General features: G+C 47.6%; 2 protein-coding genes across 3 annotated transcripts in view; both read right to left on the reverse strand.

The window, feature by feature from the left end:
• LOC142303624 (uncharacterized) overlaps nt 1–17252 on the reverse strand; it is a 307530-nt gene extending 290278 nt beyond the window's left edge. The window contains exons 1-3 of the mRNA XM_075345159.1: nt 17148–17252; nt 7536–8051; nt 4704–6263 (exon numbers count right to left, since the gene is read on the reverse strand). Of these exons, the coding sequence (XP_075201274.1) occupies nt 4704–6263; nt 7536–8051; nt 17148–17252 (2181 nt within the window). The remainder of the gene's footprint in view (nt 1–4703; nt 6264–7535; nt 8052–17147) is intronic.
• The window catches only part of LOC142257597 (uncharacterized), a 1260196-nt gene that overhangs the window by 1011818 nt on the left and 223142 nt on the right, over nt 1–25236 (reverse strand). For both annotated transcript variants that reach the window (XM_075329744.1, XM_075329737.1), the window contains exons 10-12: nt 23972–24127; nt 23766–23889; nt 23620–23684 (exon numbers count right to left, since the gene is read on the reverse strand). In XM_075329744.1, coding sequence (XP_075185859.1) covers nt 23620–23684; nt 23766–23889; nt 23972–24127 — 345 coding nt within the window. The remainder of the gene's footprint in view (nt 1–23619; nt 23685–23765; nt 23890–23971; nt 24128–25236) is intronic.

Below are 25236 nucleotides of genomic sequence, written 5' to 3' on the forward strand. Positions count from 1 at the left end.
GCGCGCCCCCTCTCCTCCGTTATGTGCTGCTCTCCCCCTCACCTCCGTGATGTGCTGCCCGCTCCCCCCACCTCTCACCCCCGTGATCGGCTACTCGCCCCCTCCCGTCACCCCCGTGATGTGCGCTCCCTCCCCTGTCACACCCGTGATGTGCGCTCCCTCCCCTGTCACCCCCGTGATGTGCGCTCCTTCACCTGTCACCCCCGTGATGTGCGCTCCCTGCCCTGTCACCCCTGTGATGTGCGCTCCCTCCCCTGTGATGTGCGCTCCCTCCCCTGTCACCGCCATGATGTGCGCTCCCTCCCCTGTCACCGCCGTGATGTGCGCTCCCTCCTCTGTCACCGCCGTGATGTGCGCTCCCTCCCCTGTCACCGCCGTGATGTGCGCTCCCTCCCCTGTCACCCCGTGATCTGTGCTCCCTCCCCTGTCACCCCCGTGATGTGCGCTCCCTCACCTGTCACCCCCGTGATGTCCGCTCCCTCACCTGTCACCCCCGTGATGTGCGCTCCCTCCCCTGTCACCCCCGTGATGTGCGCTCCCTCCCCTGTCACCGCCGTGATGTGCGCTCCCTCCCCTGTCACCGCCGTGATGTGCGCTCCCTCCCCTGTCACCGCCGTGATGTGTGCTCCCTCCCCTGTCACCCCGTGATCTGTGCTCCCTCCCCTGTCACCCCCGTGATGTGCGCTCCCTCACCTGTCACCCCCGTGATGTGCGCTCCCTCACCTGTCACCCCCGTGATGTGCGCTCCCTCCCCTGTCACCCCCGTGATGTGCGCTCCCTCCCCTGTCACCCCCGTGATGTGCGCTCCCTCACCTGTCACCCCGTGATCGGTGCTCCCTCACCTGTCACCCCGTGATCTGTGCTCCCTCACCTGTCACCCCGTGATCTGTGCTCCCTCACCTGTCACCCCGTGATCTGTGCTCCCTCCCGTCACCCCCGTGATGTGCGCTCCCTCCCCTGTCACCCCCGTGATCTGTGCTCCCTCACCTGTCACCCCCGTGATCTGCTGTCCGCTCTCCCTCACCTCTCACCCCCGTGATCTGTGCTCTGCTCACCTGTCTCCTCCGTGATCTGCGCTGCGCTCCCTCCTCCACCTCTCACCCTCCCCGATCTGCTGCCTCCTTCATCTCCTGTGATCCAGCTGCCTAGATCCATCATGTAGGGTAACTATCCTCAATCTCACCTCCCACTCCCCTTCCCACCCATCCCCACATCCCCCCTCCCCCCATCCTCTGCGGCTCCTGCATCCACTGCGCCCTCTCCCATCCGCCCCCACCCTATCCCAGCCGCCGTCTCACAATCACAGATGTTCCCTTTATATGCCACTGACCCCCCCAACTGCCGCCGCCCCATCTGCCGCTGTTTTTTTTTTTCTATGCCATGGGGGTCTAGTTTCCAAAATGGGGTCACATGTGGGGGAGCTCCACTGTTTCGGCACCTCAGGGGGTCTCCAAACACAGCATGGAATACGCTAATTATCCCAGACAATTTTGCGTTTGAAACGTCAAATGACGCTCCTTGCCTTCCGAGCCCTGCTGTGCGCCCAAACATTTCATTTCCACCACATATGAGGTGTCTGTGTACTCAGGAGAAATTGCACAACACATTTTATGGTGCAATTTTTCCTGATACCCTTGTGAAAAAAAAAGCTACCTGGTTGAAGTAACAATTTTGTGGTAAAAAAAAATTTTTTTATTTTCACGGCTCAACTCTATTAACATTTGTGAAGCCCCCAGAGGTTCAAAGTGCTCAATAAACATCTATATAAATTCCAAGAGGGGTCTAGTTTCCAAAATGGGGTCACATGTGGGGGAGCTCCACTGTTTCGGCACCTCAGGGGCTCTCCAAACGCAACATGGTGCGGCTAACGATTCCAGCTAATTTTCTGTTCAAAAAAGTCAAATGGCGCTCCTTCCCTTCCGAGTCCCGTCGTGCGCCCAAACAGTGGTTTTTCGCCACATATGAGGTATCTGCGTGCTCAGTAGAAATTGCCCAACAAATTTTGGGGGTTCATTTAATCCTGCTACTCTTGTGAATATGCAATATTTGAGGCTAAATTAACATTTTTGTTGCAAAAAGTAAAATGTTCATTTTTTCCTTCCACATTGCTTTAGTTACTGTGAAGCACCTGAAGGGTTAATAACCTTCTTGAATGTGGTTTTGAGTAGCCTGAGGGGTGCCGTTTTTGGAATGGTGTCACTTTTGGGTGTTTTGTGTCATGTAGACCTTTCAAAATCGCTTTAAATGTGATGTGGTCCCTAAAAAAAGTGGCTTTGTAAATTTTGTTGTAAAAATGAGAAATTGCTCATAAACTTTGAACCCCTATAACTTCCTTAAATTATTTTTTTTCCCCAAAATTGTTCTGATGTAAAGTAGACATGTGGGAAATGTTATTTATTAATTATTTTGTGTCATATGTCTCGTTGGTTTTAGAGCATAAAAATTCAAAGTTTAAAAATTACAAAATTTTCAAAATTTTCGCGAAATTTCCATTTTTTTCACAAAGAAATGCAAAAAATATCGGCCTAAATTTACCACTAACATGAAGCCCAATATGTCACCAAAAAACAATCTCAGAATCACCGGGATCCGCTGAAGCGTTCCAGAGTTATAACATCATAAAGTGACACTGGTCAGAATTGCAAAAAATGGCCTGGTCTTTAGGGTCAAAATAGGCTTGGGGCTGAAGGGGTTAATTCTCTTAAGGCTTTCTGTTTTTCTTTTATTGCTTCCCTAACAGCTCTATTTAGCCATAGGGGTTTCCTCCTATTTCTAGCCTGTTTGTTCCCATAGAGTATATTTTCTGCACAAGCCCTATTCAGGATGCTCATAAAAGTCTCCCATTTGTTTTGTGTACTTTTATTACTTAGTACATCATCCCAAGTTCTTCCCATGGCCCCTCTTGTATCTGATTTTCCCACCAGCCATTCTAACATCGCGCACCCTGAAGGAGAGGTGGGGGCCATAAGCCCGCAGGGATGTGTGGGAGGGTGTACTCATTGTAAGCTGCTGCTTAAAAAAAAAAGAGAAGAAAACTGACGACGTAGAGAAAAGAAAAAAAAATTGGAATTACTACCTACCGGTAATGATATTTCCAGGATCCATCATGACAGCACCACAGGAGGTTGCTTCCTCCGCCCTCTACAGGGACAGGAACACAAGAGGTTAAAAACCCCTCCCCTTCCCAACCTCTCCAGTGGTTTTTCAAGTACCACACCAGGATGGGTATAACACCACGTTTATTTATGCTTGAGAACTACATACAATGTTAATGTACACGAAGTAGAAAACAAAAGGGAGGGAAATAAGGGTGCTGTCATGATGGATCCTGGAAACATCATTACCGGTAGGTAGTAATTCCTATTTTCCAGGACCACATGACAGCACCACAGGAGAGTACCAAATTAACTTATCCTCAGGGGGGGACAACTGCCTGGAGCACCTTCCTACCGAACGAGGTCTGGTGAGAGGACAGAATATCCAACTTGTAGTGCCTACAAAAAGTGTTTGGACCTGACCAAGTGGCTGTTTTGCAAATCTGGTCTAGAGAGGCCCCCGCACTTTCTGCCCATGTGGTAGATAGCGATCTAGTGGAGTGGGCTCTAAGGTGATCTGGCGGGGTCCTACCTGCCAATTGATAGGTTGAGGATATTGTGGATCTAACCCATCGAGACAGTACAGCCTTAGATGCCGATTTGCCTCGATTTCTACCCCTGAACTGAAGGAATAAGGTGGAGTCCAATCTCCAGTTCCGGGTGGCCTCCAAATAGCACAGTACTGGTCGCTTCACATCCAAGGAATGCAGTCGCTGTTCCTACTGGTTCATGTAGTTGTGGCAAAAGGATGGCAAAATAACTTCCTGTTCTAGGGTAGCAGAGGACACCACCTTGGGACGAAACGTTGGATCAAGTTTCAGCACAATCCTGTCATCCAGAACCTGAAGATATGGCTCCCTGATAGACAAAGCCTGTAATTGACTCCAGTTCAAAACATTAACCATGACATACAAAGCCATGCACAACCTGTCTCCACCCTACATCTGTGACCTAGTCTCCCGGTACCTACCTGCACGCAGCCTCAGATCCTCACAAGATCTCCATCTCTGCTCCTCTCTTATCTCCTCTTCCCACAATCGCGTACAAGATTTCTCCTGTGCATCCCCCATACTCTGGAATGCTCTACCTCAGCACATCAGACTCTCCACTACCGTGGAAAGCTTCAAGAGGAACCTCAAGACCCACCTCTTCCAACAAGCCTACAACCTACAATAGCCCTCAGTCCAGTAGACCACTGCGCAACCAGCTCTGTCCTCACCTATTTTACCATCACCCATTCCCTGTAGACTGTGAGCCCTCGCAGGCAGGGTCCTCTCTCCTCCTATACCAGTCTGTTTTGTACTGTTAATGATTGTTGTACGTATACCCTCTTTCACTTGTAAAGCGCCATGGAATAAATGGCGCTATAATAATAAATAATAATAATAATTCACCAATCTGCTTAGCTGTGGTGATGGCCACTAAAAACACCGCCTTGAAGGATAAATGTTCCATTGAAATGGCAGACAAGGGATCAAACAGAGAATCACAAAGGCCATTGAGCACCAACGTCAGATCCCAGGGAGGCACTGTGGGCCGAATTGTAGGCCGAAGGCGCTGTATCCCCTTCACGAATCTGGCAATCCAGGGATTGGAAGCCAGTGGTACGTCAAAGAAGACGCTGAGTGCCGATATTTGGACCTTTAAAGTGCTAGGCGTTAGACCCTTGCGGAATCCCAGTTGCAGGAAATCCAAGATTTTCGGAATATTAGGTCGAGAACTGTCAGCAGGTTCTTCACCCAGAAAAGAGCAGAATTTCTTCCAGATCTTCCCGTATATGGTCTGGGTAATCTGCTTACGACTTGCCTGGAGTGTAGAGATGACATCAAGTGACAAGCCTTTCCATCTCAGGAACCTCCCTTCAAGATCCAGGCCGACAGCTGAAGGTGATCCAGGGTCCTGGTGAAGAACTGGTCCCTGGCTGAGGAGATCGCCCATCAAGGGAAGTAGGACCGGATCTCCAACTGCCAGGTTTCTGAGTAAAGAGAACCAGCTCCGTTTGGGCCAAAACGGGGCTATGATAATCACATGGACTCCGTCTGGTTGAATCTTCCGGAGTACTCTGGGGAGCAACGGTAGGGGCGGAAAGGCGTACACAAGACCCATGGACCATGGTTGGGCCATGGCGTCGATCGCAGCAGGAACATCCCGGGGATTCAGAGAGAAGAAGACTTCCAGTTTTGCATTGGTTCTGGACGCGAACAAATCTACCTGGGGTTTTCCCCATCGTCTGACCAGATCCTGAAAGACACTGTCCTTCAGCTCCCAGTCCGAGGGGTCGATCATGCGCCTGCTCATGAAGTCCGCGAGATGGTTGTCCGAGCCCCTGAGATGAACCGCTGATATGGAGAGAACCGAGCGTTCTGCCCACTGAAAGATCTGCAATGCCAGAGCCTGCAGGGGTGGGTGGCAAGAGCCCCCCTGATGGCGAAGGAAGGCTACTGTTGTAACATTGTCCGATAGGACCCGAACATGGCGACCCCGGAATAAAGGAGGAGCCACCTTCAGAGCCTGCCAGACCGCTTGTAGCTCCCTGAAATTGGATGACTGGTTCGACACCTCTGGAGGCCACCTGCCCTGAAAGTAAAGGGAGTTCACATGGGCGCCCCAGCTCGTCTGACTTGCATCGGTTGTGAGCGTGACGGAAGGCGAACAGTCCCACAGAACGCCCAATCGAAGATTTTTCCTGCACATCCACCATTTTAGACCATGAATGACCTGAGGAGTCAGGGAAATCTTGTAATGGAGGGACAAGCGGGACCCTACAGTGTACGACAGGACTAGTTTTTGGAGTGGCCTAGAGTGAAACTGACTCCAGCGAACACATTGGATGCAGGAAGTCATCATGCCCAGGACGCTCATGGCCTCTCTGATAGAACACTGTTTCTTTCGGCTGAAGGCTCGGATTCTTGACCTGATGTCTTCCACCTTTTGAGACGGCAAAAAGGATGTGCGCGCATCGGAGTCCAGAAGAATGCCCAGAAACATCTTTCTCGTCTCCGCAGCGAGATGCCGAGGGATCTCAGCAAAGCCAAGGTGGAGGCGATTGTCCGGGAGAGCTCCTCCGGGAAATCCACCAACAGCAGAAGGTCGTCCAAGTAAGGGACGATGGAAACGTTGGATCTTCTCAGGTGTGCCAAAACTTCCGTCATTATCTTCGTGAACACCCTGGGAGCAGAAGAGAGGCCCAATGGAAGACACTGGAACTGGAAATGATACAATACTCCGTCCCTCTCTAATGCAAATCTCAAGTATTTCTGGTAGTGCGGGTGAATGGCTATGTGGTAGTATTCGTTTTTCAGATCTACCGTGGCCATGATGGAATGCGTGTTGAGGAGAGGAATGGTGGATTTTATTGATTCCATCCGGAATCTTTTGTACCGGACCCACAGATTGAGGGGCTTTAAATTTATGATCGTCCGGAATTCTCCGGAGGGTTTGGCAACAGAGAATAGGGAAGAATAGTGGCCCGGAACTGTTCTGAGACTGGAACCTGGAGGATTGCTCCGGTGTGCAGTAAGGCATCTACATCTGACCATAGGCGGTTGGCAAGGGACCGCGACTGTGGTTTCGTCAGAAGGAACCTGATTGGGGGAGTCCCTGAAAATGCTATCTGTAGACCCTCCCCCACCACTCGAAGGACCCACGGATTGGAGGTTATCTGTTGCCAGCAGCCCAAAAAATTGCTGAGCCTCCCACCAATAATGGCGTCAGGATCTATCCTGCTTCCTTCGAGGTTCGAAGTAGGGTTGCCTATCTGGTCCGCCCTTATGGAAACCCCACCCTTACCCCTGCCCTTATAGTCCTGCCTAGCAGGATGAAACCTCCGTTAAGGAAGGGGACGTGGAGGTCTAACCTCTGGGAAACCACCCTTGTTATCAGAAGCCTTTTCTAGAATTTCGTCTAGAGCAGGACCGAACACCCGGGCACCCGAAAAGGGGATGGAGCACAGCTTATTTTTTGATGCTCCTTCACCAGGTTTTCAAAAATATGGCCCTGCGGGCAGAATTAGTAAGGGCCTCATTCCTGGCAGAAAACCACACAGACTCAGAGGAAGCATCTGCCATGAATCCGGTCGCCAGTTTCAGCATGGGAAGGGAGTCCAAGATGGCGTCCCTAGTGACGTTATCCCAAACCTGAGTTTCCAGGTCCGACAATCAACGGGACATAGACCTTGCCACAGAAGTAGCGGCAATGTTGGCCTTAATGGTGGCTGCAGAAGCCTCCCAAGCCTTTTTAAGAAGGCCATCAGCCCTCCTATCCATGGGGTCCTGGAGACCCGAGGAGTCCTGAAACGGGATTGACGTCTTCCGTGCGACTTTCGCCACGAGGACATCAGTTTTAGGAACGTCCTCCCATTCCTTGATGTCGTCGGGTTCAAACGGCAACCTGGCTTTGAAGTCCCTGGGAACAATCAATCTTTTCTCCGCCTCCTCCCACTCGTCCAGGATCATCGCACGCACGTGGTGATTTACTGGAGAGTCCTCCAAACATTTCATCCTGTATGGTTCGCGGCTTTTCCGTATCCTCCACCATCATAGTTTTCCGTACGGCACGGAGTAAATCATCCGTGTCGCCTGCGGAAAATAAGTAACACCGCTCCTCCTCTGGTAAGGAACCCAGGACCTCATCTTCCCCTGGGGAGTCAGGGTTCCTGGATATCTCATCTTCCTCCGAGGACTCTAACATATGGCGTGGACGTTTTTTAGGAGGCGCCGGGGGCTCTGGTGGGGGGACGTGGCTCGTAATGACAGCCTGAACCTCCTCCCGTATCATGGACCTCATGTCTGACAGGTGGGTAGTTTGTTCCTCAGAGATCAGCTTTGCAATGCAGGCCTCGCAGAGCTTCTTAACATAGGCGTCTGGGAGTTTTGAATCGCATACCGCACAACGCCTAACTTTAGTGGTACATTTCTTTTTGGGGATGGTGCCAGAACCCACAGAAGAACCTCCACCCTGAAAAAAAGAACAAGGCTCAGACAAGTCTCCTGGCTTACAGGGTAATGAAACCCTGAAGGACTCACACTTACAGAGACCTAGGCATCCCTTAGGGGCTTTGGTGTCTGAACGTTCACTCTCATCCATCATAGGCAGCGCTGGAATGCGGAGCCTAACGAAAATCAATGTACTCCCCCCTACCCTTCCAGGTTTTTATTACCTGAGTGAAGGTGCCAGGTCACAGTCCTGCCGTCTGAACTTCGGATTTGAAATTCGCGCCAAAACTCCCGGGCCGCACTAACCCGGAAACCGGAAGTGCGGCGTCTGCGTATGTTCCGGCGTTCGCTCCCCTACCGCGCCTCCCAGAAGCATCGTGTGGCTGTGGCAGGAGGCCGAGAGTCCTCCACTCGGAGGGAAGCGGCAGGCGCCGGGAGCTCCTGCTCGACCGGCGCGGCTGAGGGACCTCGCGCTGAGAGGTGTCAGACTGGGGCATCTTGACAGGATGGAAGGAGAGAGAGCGGAGCTCCCCCCGATCCACCTGGACCCCGTACATCCCGGTAAGTTCCTACGTCCGTCCTGTACAGGGACAGGAAAAACACTGGAGACGTTGGGAAGGGGAGGGGTTTTTAACCTCTTGTGTTCCTGTCCCTGTAGAGGGCGGAGGAAGCAACCTCCTGTGGTGCTGTCATGTGGTCTTGGAAAAATGGCTTCTGCAGAGATTTGCAAGACTGCATGTTGCATGTGTTTCATTCCTTAGGGCCGTTTCACATTTGCGCTGATTTGACGGAAACGGAATCCGTCACTAATGTAGTACAGTTCATTTATTTACATTTGAAGCGCGATACCATGCGGGTTGTGTCTTTCAAGCAGTACCCGCTTGTGTCCACATGATGTCGCGCTTCCACTGTAAATAAATGAACTGTACTGTATGTGTGACGGAACCCGTTTCCGTCAATTCAGCGCAAATGTGAAAGGGCCCTTACTGATAAGTGCTTTTCTCGGCTGGTAGGGTGGGTTTTGTTTAACCCTAAATCCTGCTTTACACGTTGCAATTTGTTGTGCAATCGCGTTTGCGATGTGACACGCCGAGATCGCATATGTGATCTAATGAGATCGCACGTAGGTCGTTCATTTGCTGTCACACGTGCGTTAGTAGTCTATCTTAAATTGATCAATTTTGTGTGTGATCTTTCCTGGATTACGCCAGACATGGTGGGCTTTTTCGGGCTTATTAAATTGGTGAACGAGGGAATTTGTTAGTGTTTTTTATTTCAAATAAAGGATTTTTCGGCTGTGTGTGTTTATTTACTGTAACTTACAGATTAATCATGGAAGGTATCTCGGGGAGACGCCTGCAATGATTAATTTAGGATTTAGTGGCAGCTATGGGCTGCCATTAACTCTTTATTACCCCGATTGCCAACGCACCAGGGCAAATCGGGAAGAGCCGGGTAGAGTCCCAGAACTGTCGTATCTATTGTATGCGGCAATTCTGGGCGGCTGCTGACTGATATTGTTAGGCTGGGGGGCTCCCCATAACGTGGTGCTCCCCATCCTGAGAATACCAGCCTTCAGCCGTATGGCTTTATCTGGCTGGTTTTAAAATTGGGGGGGACCGCATGCCGGTTTTTTAAATTATTTAATTATTTATTTCACTGCACAGTATAGGCACACCCACCGGCTGCTGTGATTGGGTGCAGTGAGACACCTGTCACTCAGCGTGGGTGCGTGTCTGACTGCAACCAATCATAGGCGCCGGTGGGCGGGGACAGCAGGGAATAAGAGATTGAATAATGAGCGGCCGGCTTATTCAAAAGAGCAGTGTGAAAGCTGTGCAGCATCGCGTCGGTGATCAGGGATGGGTGAGTATGAGAGAGGGGGGTAGACTGACTGAGATGGACAGAGAGAGAGGGACAGAGATAGTGACCGACCGACAAAAGCGGCATGCGATTTTTTTTCTCAGTCCGATTTGGACTGAGAAAAAAAAAAACGCAAATGGGAGCCGAATCATTCACTAGCATGTGTCCGATTCCAATGCGAGATTTTCTCGCATTGCTCTACTGCAAGAAACTTGCAAGGGAGAAGCCGGCCTGAAAGTTGTATTTGCAAAATCGTATGAGGGATGTCACACGTTTCAATTGACTAGGTTCGTGCAACAAAACGTTAAATTCTAGACAAAGATACGATGTGTTTGGGATCACCGTTTTTGCGTTCAATCTTGATCGCATGTAGGTGTCACACCCAAATACGTCACGAACGATGCCGGATGTGCGTCACTTACAACTTGACCCCAATGACGGATTGTAAGGTATATTGCAACGTGTAAAGCGAGCTTTAGAGTTCAAAATTTCACAGAAAGTTATCAATAGTATCCTGCTAATACCTAAATAATTAAATTAATTTTGCAGGGAAAATTATATTTCTTAATATATACAAATTAGGATTTTTTTGTTTTTATGGTTATGTTTTTGTTTTGTATTTTTGCATATAGACTGTCAATATTTTATTAGTTTTTTTCTTTTGTAGAAACAGAATATATACGAACCGTGTTGTCCATTGTAAGATTTCAACATTCCCCAGTAGTGTATAAGTATTATTCATCGGTTGGTTAATCATATTATCTGCTGTTATAAAACTATAAATTTTGCCAAAGTAGTACATAAAAACAAAAAAAAGGGGGGGGAGTAGATATCTATTATATTTTTCTAGTAGTAGAAGGTGCAGCAGACAAATTGGATAGGCTTTAAAGCTGGCCTTTCTTTTGCAACAGTTATCTCATGTTTATTGGACTGCTATGAAATATGTCTGTTATGAGAATGATGTAATGCATATTTCTTTTAGGTTTTCTTATTATAGCTGAAACAAGATGCTGGTCGATTCTGCACTGGATATGCTACAGTTTACACAACATGAGGTAGTCTAAATTTGAACCACTCCCTCCCCTCCTATCGGTACAGGTGAAAGTGACGCATTAATGCCCTCTCTAGATGGGTGGAGCAAAAGTAGGTAAGATAGTCAAAATGTATGTAGGATGTAGATCTTTCCTGTTGTCAAATGAGCTAGGTATGCCGAAGATAAAGTCTAGATCTGAGCTGATGGAATCGGATGGAGATCCCCGCACAGGTGCAGCTGACCAAGAAGCAGTGAACGGGCCTAGAGTTGAGGAGTCCTTTACCAATGCATATGGACCATACCTCGGTGATATCTGTCACGTCAGTGACTTCTGTCACTCCTTGTGTTCTTAAATCCCTACAGGAAAAAGCGAATCAACAAGGAGTGGAGTGCGAGACGCAGGGAGCCAGGTGACTGAGGAAGGTCTGTGGATAAAGGGCGGTAAGGTTTCTCTGCCATGGGATCTCTTCTTAATGATGGCCCAAGTAACTTATGGACTAAAATCTGTGAAAGCCGGATATCAGTGTGCGCTTTGGTGACGCCAGGGTTCAGTGCCCAAGTAGGCAAACTCACCCGGTCTTGTAAAACACGTTCTTAAAACAATGAAGAAAAAACTGTAGAGTCCGCAGAAACACCCTGCACCTGCTCTACCCATTCTTAGAGACTGCAAACTGATTATAGATGTATATCATGAGTACGTTCTATGCAAGTCTGTGCGTGTTGTGTAGATTTCTTTCCAGGTTTGGTCAGAGGCATTCCAGTGCAGAAAGCGACATCATTGCTGAAAATTCACATAATGCAAGTGGTATGTAAAAAACAAACTAATAAGTTGTAAACCAATGTGTGTTTTGTTTTTCTTTAGTAATAAACAGGTCTCTATGTAAAATGTTTTTTTTTTTTTGGTTTAGCACAAAGCACGTACAATTTTTATATGATTGACTAAATAGTGAAATAAACAAGTGTATTTTCTAATTCCAGATCCTAAATCAGAGTTAGTAGTATATGGTCTTCAGTCAGGAGACTGATTAATCCTAAAAAGATCACACAGAAATTTCGAAAAAGCTCAACGGCAGGACAACATGGATTCACGCCCCGCATTGCAGAAGGGTCGATCCACCGGAGCTGCACTGAGCGTCCTGCTCATATTTATCCTTTACAAAAAGACTTGTACAGTCCCAAACCATCATTGCCGAAACAGTTAGAAGAGAGGACTTAGAGAACCTTGAGACATGGGAAAGTCCAACTACAAAGGGTGAGGACTCGCCTAGGAGTCCTTGGTCTCAAACCGGTGAAGAAATCCCATTCCCCTCTCCACCCATGCCTCAACGTTCAGTCAGGCAGGATTTCCCAACAGATCTTTCTTCCTCTTTTCCTAAGGGAACACGGTACCCTTAGTATTTAGAAATAGGAAAAACTGTGGAGGAGAGAAGCGCAAAATAGGGTCTTATCTGGTAGACAAGAGAACGTATATAAAGAGGCAGGTACTCACCTGATTTAGTTGTGACAGGCACAACTCCTCTGCAAGCGTTTAAACAGAAAATGCATATAGTGGTCAGTCGCAGCCCCGACAAAAAGTGGATTACAAGATATATGAGGGAAAACGGGTTTGATGCTGCACTAGAAACCACAGATCCAGGAGGTGCAATGAAATCCTTTCCTTTATTTACACAGGTCAACGCATTTCGAAGGCATAGCCGCCTTCTTCATCAGGACAGAAACAGATCAAGAAAGAACATCATAGCATATGTTGCTTCACACAGTGGTATATATAGCATTGAACAAAGGAAGTAGACATGCTAGCAGGAATGACGTCAGCAGACCAGTGACTAATCGCCACGTGGAGCTCTCAGAGTAGAATAAAAAAAGGGGGGAGTGTAACTGTGAATGAAAAAGAAAAAAAGAAAAAAGAAAAAATGGGAGAGGGTGTAACCAGTTTCGGTTACAAGAGTGCTGAAAAAATATGAGTAAAAAGGATGTCATTAAATCACAAAAACAAAAAACAGTGATTCTGAACAAATGTACCTAAAAATATCAAATAATGATATATATATAAGATATAAAAATGTAAGAATACAAAATCATATCAAAAATTATGTAAAAAGTGTGCATATATATGAAAAGTAAAGATAATATATTTGTGTAATAAAAATAGTGATTTCTGTTGAATAAAGGTGTTACTCCTAAGAAATTCTTTTTATTGAATTCATTGAAGTGATCAGATCAAGTGTATCCAGTGTAGGATTGTTGTGATGAACATACATTTATAAAGAACTCTGCGCAGACTGAGGTGAAGAGAGTTCAAGCAGATCGTGAGAAAAAGGGATACTGAGCATGCGTGAGCAGCCTCAGCTCATTACCACAGAGACCGCTCATAGAGGTAATGTGAGGACAGAGCGTGGGAAAAAAAGAAAGAGCGCATGCGTGGAGAGAAAAATAGAGCAAAAAGGAGGATTAAGGAATTTGCCTGTGAAGTTTGATAGAGATAAAAAGAGAACCTCTGTATCTAGTAAAGTATAAAAGACGAGTAGAGGTATGACTATGTGATGGTAGGATATGTCCTGCATAAATGTAGCTAACAATCACAAAACACAGACGGGGAACCATAAAGATGGCTAAGCACACCCCAGAACTAGAGCAATAAGGAAAGAATAATCAAAACGACATACATTATTACCATAAAAGATATCAATATGAATAAAAACAATTACAACCTGAAAGCGCGCACTAAAAGATAAAAAATTGGGGAAATGAGGACAGGGGAACACAAACATACCCATACGCACATACATGATGTATATGCATTCATATATACTCATACATGCATACACACAAAAAAGGGGGGTTCCAAACCATGAGAGTGGGAGATGATAAAAACGATGTTGAAAAATATTAATGGGTTACGTTTATGAAACTTGGGAAATGGATATTTGTGAATAAAAATTACATATATGAAAAAATATATAAAAATATAAATATATATAAGAAAATATAATATTCGTTAATATGATGACAGTAATCAATAAAAGAGGTCCGTGAGTTCATTGAGGCCATGGGGTTTCAAGGTATCGAGTTTATGTATCCAGAATGTTTCTTTTTTGCTAAGAAGTTCCATTCTGTTGGGTGTATCCGGTGGAATTTGTTCGATGGGGGTAATCTTAAAGGACATTGTTTTATCATGAAACAAGGCACAATGTCTTGACAGGCCATGCAACATAAAACCAATTTTAACATTATGCCTATGAGAATTTAATCTGCAGTGTAAAGGCTGACAAGTCCTCCCCACATATTGCTTACCGCAAATACAATCTATCACATAGATAACAAAATTAGACTGGCAGGATAAATGATCCTTAATAGGAAAATTTTCAGTTCCTTCAAATGAACAAAAAGAAGTCTTATTATGACAGATGCTCTTACAGCATAAGCAGTTTTTTACATTACATCTAAAGCATCCCGATGGGGATGTAGTGGTTTTCACTCCCTGTACCTTTCTTAGTCTACTTGGTGCTATGATGTTTTTTATGGTCAGGGCTCTCCTGAAGGTAATACCAGGATGGGTTGGCAAAACCTTTTTGAGGATGGGATCATTCAGAAGTACCATCCAGTGATTAGAAAACATTTTTTTGATGTTGAAATTGTCACTGCTGTAGGTGGTAATAAAATTAAAATCATTCACTTTTTAAGACACATGGACTCCCACTGTGACCGCAAATCACCCGAGTGAAATCGCCGCTTGTCGTGTGGCTCACTTCACTCTCTGCATGGAGCTCACAGTGGGCAGTCATGTTCTATGGCGCTCGCTGTGAGCGTCAGATGTAGTAGAGCTGAATTGCCGTTGGACCTCGTGTGGATTACGTCAGACCTGGAGGGGTGTTTGGGGTTAATAAAGTGGTGAAAGAGGCGGATTTTTTGTGTTTTATTTCAAAGCATTTTTTGGATGTTTGTGTTTATTTACTTTCACTTACAGATTAATGATGGGGGGGTGGGTGTCTCAGACGCCTGCCATCACTAATCTAGGACTTAGTGGCAGCTATGGGTTGCTATTAACTCCTTATTACCCCAATTGCCACCGCACCAGGGCAATCGGAATGAGCCGGGTAAAATGCCGGCACTGTCGCATCTAATGGATGCGGCAAGATGGCTGCAGGTTGATATTTTTAGGTTGGGGGCAGCCTAATAACCAGAGGCCTCCCCAGTCTGAGAATATCAGCCCCCAGCTGTGGGCTTTATCTTGGTTGGGCACCAGAATTGGGGGAACTACATGCCATTTTTTAAATTTATTATACTGTACGATATAGAACCACATGGAGGCACGTCTGACTGCAACAAATCACATAAGCCGGTGAAAGAGCTACAGCGGGAGCAGTGTGACACCCACTCCGGTGATCGGTGAGTATGAAGCGCTTGCTGTTACCCTTTTGCGCCGAATTCTGGTCCCCAAAGACTTTATATGGGAAGCAGCATCTGGCCAGATACCAGCGATCAATCCCCCGCCGACCCGCAGTCAGAGGGGATTGATCTGCCAGTCCTCTGAAACGCAGTGACAAAACGCAAAAAGAATGGACATGCTGCATCTTTGTGGTCACCTCAAAGATACAGCAAACAAAAAAACAACCTGCAAAGGAAGGGCTTTTATAGACTCTATGATGCTGCGCAGCCAGCCAATCACAGTAATGACATAACCAAGATGGCTGCGGCATTACTGAGATTGGTTAAGAAGCCGAGCATGTTTATTGGCTACAAATCAGGCGCCAAATCTTCTGGGTGGGACCAACAAATATTGCAAGGTGAATACACAAAAACTCGCAATGTAACGAGTAACCCGAATACCGTACTACTATCCGTGCGAGTAGCGAATAGTAATGAATATACTCGCTTATCACTAGTACCGTCCCCTTCCTCTGGACCACACCTGAGCGCACTTCTAAGAATAGATTTTGTATTCAACTTGTTTGTGCATCTATATGTGTTCTATAATGAATTAGACCAGAACTGAACCAAAAGGGAACTGGATCCATAGTCACTGTAAACTTCTCTGTTGCTCTTCACCTTCATCCCTATAATTCTTCACCTCCTACTAACCCCCCAACCTCTACATCCAGTAATGACCTGGTCATCTTCCCCTCCATCCTCCCCATCCATCTCAATAGAAGCCACGACAAAGGTGTCACAGACTGCAATAATAAAAGATCAATGCAGCACACTGAAAAATACACCATCTCCTAGTCTTCACAGTCTGCGACCGGGGTGGAAACATCATTCCAGATCCATCTTGATGAAAGTTAGATGGTCTACACTTTCAGGTGACAGCCAGATGTGCTTATCCATCAGGACACCACCAGCAGCGCTGAAGACACGTTCTGAAAGAACGCTGGCTGTCGGACATGACAAAACCTCCAAGGCGTGACTGACGAGCTCAGGCCACTCTTCCATTTTTGAAGACCAAAATACAAAAGTGTCTGTCCTACCCCATCAATATTGATCTCTAGATACTCCTGCACCATCCTCTCCAGTCGCTATGTGTCCTCTGTTCTGATGGTGCATGGGGTGGGGTGGTCTAAAAAAACATGTGCCAATCCTCACAGAAAGTTCTTCTGCCACTTAAACTGATGCTAAAATTTCTGCAATAACGACTCGATGTTCCCGGGTTTCAAAGTCTAGAAAAGCAATGCACACTGTGGGCCTCACTGCCGTCTTGGGAACACCACTCTTAAGATTGTGTACAAGTTGGTTTTGATACTCCAGCATACATGCTTCACTTTCCAGAGGGAGAAGCAACTGGCAAAATTTACTGTTGTACCGTGGATCTAAACCATCCAAGTAGTCAACACAATTTCTAATACTAACAATTTGGGAATCATGTCCAGATAGTGCAGCAAGAAGGCGCTCATGTGTCGGACACTTCCATAAAGGTACAAGTCGATGGTGTGTTGGTGGTGAGGTATCACTCAAGCATGCTTCCTCCGTCTCCTGCCACCAACCACGGACAACAAAGGAGGGGATAAATATCTTCTTCATCTCCTGACTGTTGCGCGCCCATCACCTTTTCTTCCTTTATTTGTTCCTTGGTTCCTGCACCTTCACTTACAGTTTGTCTGGTACCATGAGACCCCCTCGATTGCTGTACTCCACCCTCTCATGCCATCTCGCCTGCGCAACGACAGTCTGGACCTTAGAGATATTTGTTTCCCTTCCGCATCCTTCTCTGCTTCCTCCCGTTACCATTACTTCCTCCCGCAGACTATTCAAAGTGTGCTGCAGCATGTAGACCACCGAAATAGTGATGGGAAGAACGTCATCATCAGCGGTAACAATCTTAGTAGCCATTCTTAAACTCTACAAAAGGATGCAAAGGTTCTTCATCTGTGCCCACTCTGCAAATATGATTTACCCCACGACCGGACTGCGTTAGCCCAGGCTACGTGTCATGACCTACTGCCCCAAGGCTCATAGCTGTTGCCACTGTCACTACAACATATGCAGAGTGAAATTCCCCCATGTCAGCAGATCACATATCAATCGGTTAACCGGTAGGCCAAAAGACCTCTGCTGCGATACAAATCGATTAACTACGGTGTGTGAACGGTGGAAGTGAGCACACAGCGACCATGTCTTCTGCAGCAGCGCATCCAGGCTCAGATAATGGCCTAGAAATTGCTGTTCAACCAAATTGAGGACATGAGCCATGCAGGGCACATGTGTGAGGTTGCACCGGTGCAGTGTAGGGCCGCCACCAGGTTTGCAGCATTATTGCACACTGCCTTCCCTGGCTCCATGTTCAGTGGAGACAGCGAATGCTGGAACTCGACCTGGACAGCTGTCCACAACTCTTCAGCAGTGTGACTGTGTTGTCAAATGCATTTTAACTTGCAAACTGCCTGACTGCGTTGAGCCCTGGCAGCCCTGTATGGAGGAAGGGTGCTCTCTGAACTGTTGGAACACGTGTTACATTAAGGTAGAGGTTGAGAGCGCAGGTGGAGGCCCTAAAAGAGGTGGAGGAAGCCGAAGCAGTGGAGGAAGTGATAGGTACAGAGGTTTGTCCCGCAAGCCTTGGAGATACCAGGACTTGTGGAGCAGCCCCTTGCCCCAGCAGCGACCAGAGTCACCCAGTGAGCGAGACGTGACGCCCCTTGCCACGCTTGCTCATCCAGGTGTCAGTGGTGAAATGCACCCTGGCAGTCACAGAGTCTTCCAGGGAACAGGCAATGTTTCCTGCGACACACTGGTCTGGTTCTGCCACAGCTTTCTTAGAGAAATAATGGCAACTGGAGGACTGCGATGGCCATCAATTTTCAGAAACAGACTGTCCACAAGGTGGAAAGGAGGCATATCAGTGGCCAACAAACTGATGGACTGTGAGGGAGGCCTAGGCGGAGATGTTATGGTGGGTTGAGAAAGATGTGGTTTGCTCTGTGTCTGACATCCGTCAAAAGCACCTGGCATGTCCATTTCCGTAACAGGTGACTGTAGGGAGTCTAGCGAGAACACAAGTGGAGGCTCTGCAGCCGGAGACATGTGTGAGAACACTTGCCACGGTAATGGAGGAGGCAGAAGCAGCAGACAGAGTTGATGTGGTGGCCGGTAGTAAGCAAGGTGTTTTAGAGCAGTAAAATTCCCAGAATAACTCGTGTAGGTTGTGGATGTGCAGTTTCATTCATGTAGTAGTCAAATTATTGAAATTTCTGCCTCTACTGATTAGTTTTGTTTTTTGGTTGATTTTTTTTTTAACAAAGTTAGCAGATAATGTACAGCCATATGAAAAAGTTTGGGCACTATTATCGAAGGTTTTAAATGATTATCCATGTATTATTTCTACCATCTATAGAATATTACGAAGCCTGCAAAGGCTTGGTGTCGCATTGACTTTTGATTTTTGAATCGCATCATTTGTTACAGCATGGATGTATGTTCTCATATTGTATTTCTTTGAAAAATCAATAAAATCTTAAATTGGAAAAAGTTTGGGCACCCCTATTAATGTTAACCTTTTTTCTTTATAACAATTTGCGTTTTTGCTATTTCAGTTTCATATATCTAATAACTGATGGACTCGGTAATATTTCTGGATTGAAATGCGGTTTATTGTACTAACAGAAAATGTGCAATCTGCATTTAAACTAAATTTGACAGGTGCATAAGTATGGGCACCTCAACATAAAAGTGACATTAATATTTTGTAGATCCACCTTTTGCAGTAATCACAGCCTCTAGTCACTTTCTGTAGCTTTTAATGAGTTCCTGGATCGATCCTGGATGAAGGTAGATTTGACCATTCCTGTTTACAAAACAATTCAAGTTCAGTTAAGTTTGATGGTCGTCGACCATGGACCGCCGCTTCACATCATCCCACAGATTTTCAATGATATTCAGGTCTGGGGACTGGGATGGCCATTCCAGAACATTGTAATTGTTCCTCTGCATGAATGCCTGAGTAGATTTGGAGCGGTGTTTTGGATCATTGTCTTGCTGAAATATCCATCCCCTGTGTAACTTCAACTTCGTCACTGATTCTTGCACATTATTGTCAAGAATCTGCTGATACTGAGTTGAATCCATGCGACCCTCAACTTTAACAAGATTTCCGGTGCCGGCATTGGCCACACAGCCCCAAAGCATGATGGAACCTCCACCAAATTTTACTGTGGGTAGCAAGTGCTTTTCTTGGAATGCCGTGTTTTTTTGCCTCCATGCATAACGCCTTTTTGTATGACCAAACAACTCAATCTTTGTTTCATCAGTCCACAGGACCTTCGTCCAAAATGTAACTGGCTTGTCCAAATGTGCTTTTGCATACCTCAGGCGACTCTGTTTGTGGCGTGCTTGCAGAAATGGCTTCTTTCGCATCACTCTCCCATACAACTTCTCCTTGTGCAACGTGCGCTGTATTGTTGACCGATGCACAGTGACATCATCTGCAGCAAGATGATGCTGCAGGTCTTAGGAGGTGGTCTGTGGATTGTCCTTGACTGTTCCCACCATTCTTCTTCTCTGCCTTTCTGATATTGTTCTTGGCCTGCCACTTCTGGGCTTAACAAGAACTGTACCTGTGTTCTTCCATTTCCTTACTATGTTCCTCACAGTGGAAACTGACAGTTTAAATCTCTGAGACAACTTTTTGTACCTTCCCCTGAACAACTATGTTGAATAATCTTTGTTTTCAGATTATTTGAGAGTTGTTTTGAGGAGCCCATGATGCCACTCTTCATAGGAGATTCAAATAGGAGAACTACTTGCAAGTGGCCACCTTAAATACCTTTTCTCATGATTGGATACACCTACCTATGAAGTTCAAAGCTCAATGAGGTTAGAAAACCAATTTAGTGCTTTAGTAAGTCAGTGAAAAGTAGTTAGGAGGGTTCAAAACAAGAAATTGATAAGGGTGTCCATACTTATGCACCTGTCAAATTTAGTTTAAATGCAGATTGCACATTTTCTGTTAGTACAATAAACCTCATTTCAATCCAGAAATATTACTCAGTCCATCAGTTATTAGATACTAGAAGGTGGCCCGATTCTACGCATCGGGTATTCTAGAATTTATGTATTGTGTAGTTCATGTATGATTTTTGTTATATATATATATATATATATATATATAGATGTTGTTGTGTGTAGTTACCAAGTGTTGGTGTAGGGGCTGTACATGTTCTGGGTGTGGCGGGGGGTGAGAGCGGTGTTGTATGTGTGTTGCGTGTGTTGCGTTGTTTGTGGAGCGCTGTGTGTCTGTAGCGTTGTGTGTGTGTGTGTGTTGCGTGGTTTGTGTGGGTGTGGTGTGTTTTGGGGGGAGGTATGTTTTGTGCAATGTGTGTGTTGTGCGGTATGTGCGTATATTTATGTATGCCGCGGTGTTTGTGTGTTGGGTGTTGTGTGTGTGCAGCGTTGTCTGTGTGTGTGGGTGTCTGTGTAGGGCGGTGTTTGTGGTTCCCAGTGTGTGTGTGGTGTGTTGTGTGTGTGTGTTGGGGGGAGGTGTGCACCTCCCATCATGCTCCATCCCCCATGCTGCGCACCCCCCATCGTGCTCCATCCCCCATGCTGCGCACCCCCCATCGTGCTCCATCCCCCATGCTGCACACTCCCCATCGTGCTCCATCCCCCATGCTGCGCACTCCCCATCGTGCTCCATCCCCTATGCTGCGCATTGCCCATCGTGCTCCATCTCCCATGCTGCGCACTCACAAACGTGCTCCATCCGCCATGCTGCGCACTGCCAAACGTGCTCCATCCGCCATGCTGCGCACTCCCAAACATGGTCCATCTGCCATGTTGCCCACTCCCAAACGTGCTCCATCCGCCATGCTGCGCACTCCCAAACGTGCTCCATCCGCCATACTGCGCACTCCCCATCGTGCTGCATCCCCCATGGTGCGCACTCCCAAATGTGCTCCATCCGCCATGCTGCACACTCCCAAACGTGCTCCATCCGTCATGCTGCGCACTCCCAAACGTGCTCCATCCGCCATGCTGCGCACTCCCAAACGTGCTCCATCCGCCATGCTTCGCACTCCCAAACGTGCTCCATCCGCCATGCTGCGCACTCCCAAATGTGGTCCATCCGCCATGCTGCGCACTCCCAAACGTGCTCCATCCGCCATGCTGCACACTCCCAAACGTGCTCCATCCGCCATACTGCGCACTCCCCATCGTGCTGCATCCCCCATGCTGCGCACTCCCAAACGTGTTCCATCCGCCATGCTGCGCACTCCCAAACGTGCTCCATCCGCCATGCTGCGCACTCCCAAACGTGCTCCATCCGCCATGCTGCGCACTCCTAAACGTGGTCCATCCGCCATGCTGCGCACTCCCAAACGTGCTCCATCCGCAATGCTGCGTACTCCCAAACGTGCTACATCCGCCATGCTGCGCACTGCCAAACGTGCTCCATCCGCCATGCTGCGCACTCCCAAACGTGCTCCATCCGCCATGCTGCGCACTCCCAAACGTGCTCCATCCACCATGCTGCGCACTCCCAAACGTGCTCCATCCCCCATGCTGCGCACTCCCCATTGTGCTCCATCCCCCATGCTGCGCACCCCCCATCGTGCTCCATCCCCCATGCTGCACCAGCATCAGCCTCTCTGCCCCCAGCATCAGCCTCTCTCCTCCCAGCATCAGCCTCTCTCCTCCCAGCATCAGCCTCTCTCCTCCCAGCATCAGCCTCTCTGTCCCCAGCATCAGCCTCTCTCCTCCCAGCCTCAGCCTCCCCCAGCATCAGCCTCTCTTCTCTCAGCCTCCCCCCTCCCAGCCTCCCTCCTCCCCCAGCATCAGCCTCCCCCTCCCAGCCTCTCCCTCCCAGCCTCCCCCAGCATCAGCCTCTCTCCTCCCAGCCTCCCCCAGCATCAGCCTCTCTCCTCCCAGCCTCCTCCAGCATCAGCCTCTCTCCTCCCAGCCTCCCCCAGCATCAGCCTTCCCCTCCCAGCCTTCCCCAGGATCAGCCTCTCTACTCCCAGCCTCCCCCAGCATCAGCCTCCCCCTCTCAGCCTCCCCCAGCATCAGCCTCTCTCCTCCCAGCCTCCCCCAGCATCAGCCTCTCTCCTCCCAGCCTCCCCCAGCATCAGCCTCTCTCCTCCCAGCCTCCCCTTGCTCGGAAAGCGGCAATGTAACCTCCTCGTCTTCCTCCTCTCCTGAGCTACTTGGCTGCATGTCTCTGGGTTCACACCAAGTGGGATCTACAACCTCATCATCATCCTCGCTGTTGTCCCACTCCTCGCCCTGAGAGTCATTCTTCCTCCTCTTTCTGCCTTCACAGGACAGTACATTAAGCATGCTCCTCAAGTATCCGAGTCTCAACATAATCACCTCCACCCCCGGGGAATAACGTCTGTTGGCGAGGGCCTGGATCATGCTCGCACACAATTTTGTCCGGGCCCGGATCCAATTGACAAAGATTTTGGGCATCAGTGCAGATGCTTTCCTCCTCGAGTCTGGGATTTTTTGGAAAAAACTCTGATACTCATGGGATAGAATGTGTGAACAGCTCTGCAGACTCACTCATCTGTGATTCTCCACAGTCACTGGATGGTTGGAGAGTTATAACGCGGGGAGAATAAGAGTAATTGGGGTGCCACCTTTTGAAGAATGTACTGTGTGGGATATTGAGGAAGAGGAGGAGAGGCCACTTGATACAGAGCTTGCTGTCCACTGTAGCACATGCTCTATCTGGCCTTCATCTACAAGTCATACCATTGTGAGGCTGCCAAAGAAAAGGAGCGGAGTAGCCCACCCGGTAACGAAAGGTGTCAGCTGTCTTTAGATAGGACATGCCAGTGTTTGTTCAGTAGAGCTTGCAGGAACATTAGCACCTACCCCACGTACACCTCAAACACCACGCCTATGCCCCCTTCCACCACAATCGAGGGATTAACTACTCATGTTTAATGTATCTTTAAACCAGCTGTTTCGCAACCCTAGATTCACACCTGTCAGTCACCTATCACTAAACTAATAACCAGTATTTATATGATGAAATGTCAATATGTGGCTGGACCACGGATTTCCAATCTCCACTTAGATGATGAAATAGCAATTTTTGGCTGAACCACAAATTTTGTATGTGAGGTCTGTGGTCAGCTGTGATCCTGCCGTCTCCACCGCTCTCATTACACAAGTATAAAACATCTAATACTGGAGGAGAAAACAAGACTGAACACAAGGAGGTCACAGCCGTCTACACCTCATAGGGGAGATCTCCATCTACCTGAGGATCCTGTGGAGGAGGAGGAGCGGGACATCTCTCTGGGGTCGTCCTCGTACTGGAGAGACCTGCAGGAGACACAGACAGGACGGACATCATTATTACATACAGATAATTATAGGCCGGGTGTATTCAGTCCTGTCTATTACCTGGTGATATGCGGGGCTGGGGCTCCTCCATCATCACCTCCTTGTACCGCTCCTTGTGTCCTTCTAGATACTCCCACTCCTCCATGGAGAAATAGACGGTGACGTCCTGACACCTTATAGGAACCTGACAACACAATGATACCGTCATCACCCAGAATCCTCCAGTGCCGTCCTGTATAATGTCCCAGCATTCCCAGCAGTGTCACCTCTCCAGTCAGCAGCTCAAGCATCTTGTTCGTGAGTTCTAGGATCTTCTGGTTATTGATGTCCTCCTGTATCCGAATTTGGCTCAGGGGCCCTCCCCGTCCTTCAGACTCAGGGGCCTGACAGCGATCACTAGAGGTCTTCACTACTGTGTAATCCTGAGTATGGAAACATTAATATCACTACAGACATTTCCAAGAGTCCATCACCTCCCTGGTCATATCCTCTGTTATTCCCATAGATAATGATGTAATGTGATGACATCAGAGCCTCTCACCTCCCCGGTCATATCCTCTGCTATTCCCATAGATAATGATCTAATGTGATGACATCAGAGCCTCTCACCTCCCCGGTCATATCCTCTGTTATCCCCATAGATAATCATGTAATGTGATGACATCAGAGCCTCTCACCTCCCCGGTCATATCCTCTGCTATTCCCATAGATAATGATGTAATGTGGTGACATCAGAGCCTCTCACCTCCCCGGTCATATCCTCTGCTATTCCCATAGATAATGATCTAATGTGATGACATCAGAGCCTCTCACCTCCCCGGTCATATCCTCTGTTATCCCCATAGATAATCATGTAATGTGATGACATCAGAGCCTCTCACCTCCCCGGTCATATCCTCTGTTATTCCCATAGATAATGATGTAATGTGATGACATCAGAACCTTTCACCTCCCCGGTCAAATCCTCTGTTATTCCCATAGATAATGATGCAATGTGATGACATCAGAGCCTCTCACCTCTCCGGTCATATCCTCCATTATTCCCATAGATAATGATGTAATGTGATGACATCAGAGCCTCTCACCTCCCCGGTCATATCCTCTGTTATTCCCATAGATAATGATGTAATGTGATGACATCAGAGCCTCTCACCTCCCCGGTCATATCCTCTGTTATTCTCATAGATAGTAATGTAATGTGATGGCATCAGAACCTTTCACCTCCCCGGTCATATCCTCTGTTATTCCCATAGATAATGATGTAATGTGATGACATCAGAGCATCTCACCTCCCCGGTCATATCCTCTGTTATTCCTATAGATAATGATGTAATGTGATGACATCAGAACCTATCACCTCCCCGGTCATATCCTCTGTTATTCCTATAGATAATGATGTAATGTGATGACATCAGAACCTCTCACCTCCCCGGTCATATCCTCTGTTATTCCCATAGATAATGATGTAATGTGATGACATCAGAACCTCTCACCTCCCCGGTCATATCCTCTGTTATTCCCATAGATAATG

Source organism: Anomaloglossus baeobatrachus, chromosome 1 (assembly GCF_048569485.1).
Source record: "Anomaloglossus baeobatrachus isolate aAnoBae1 chromosome 1, aAnoBae1.hap1, whole genome shotgun sequence".
NCBI classification, from domain to species: Eukaryota; Metazoa; Chordata; class Amphibia; order Anura; family Aromobatidae; genus Anomaloglossus; species Anomaloglossus baeobatrachus.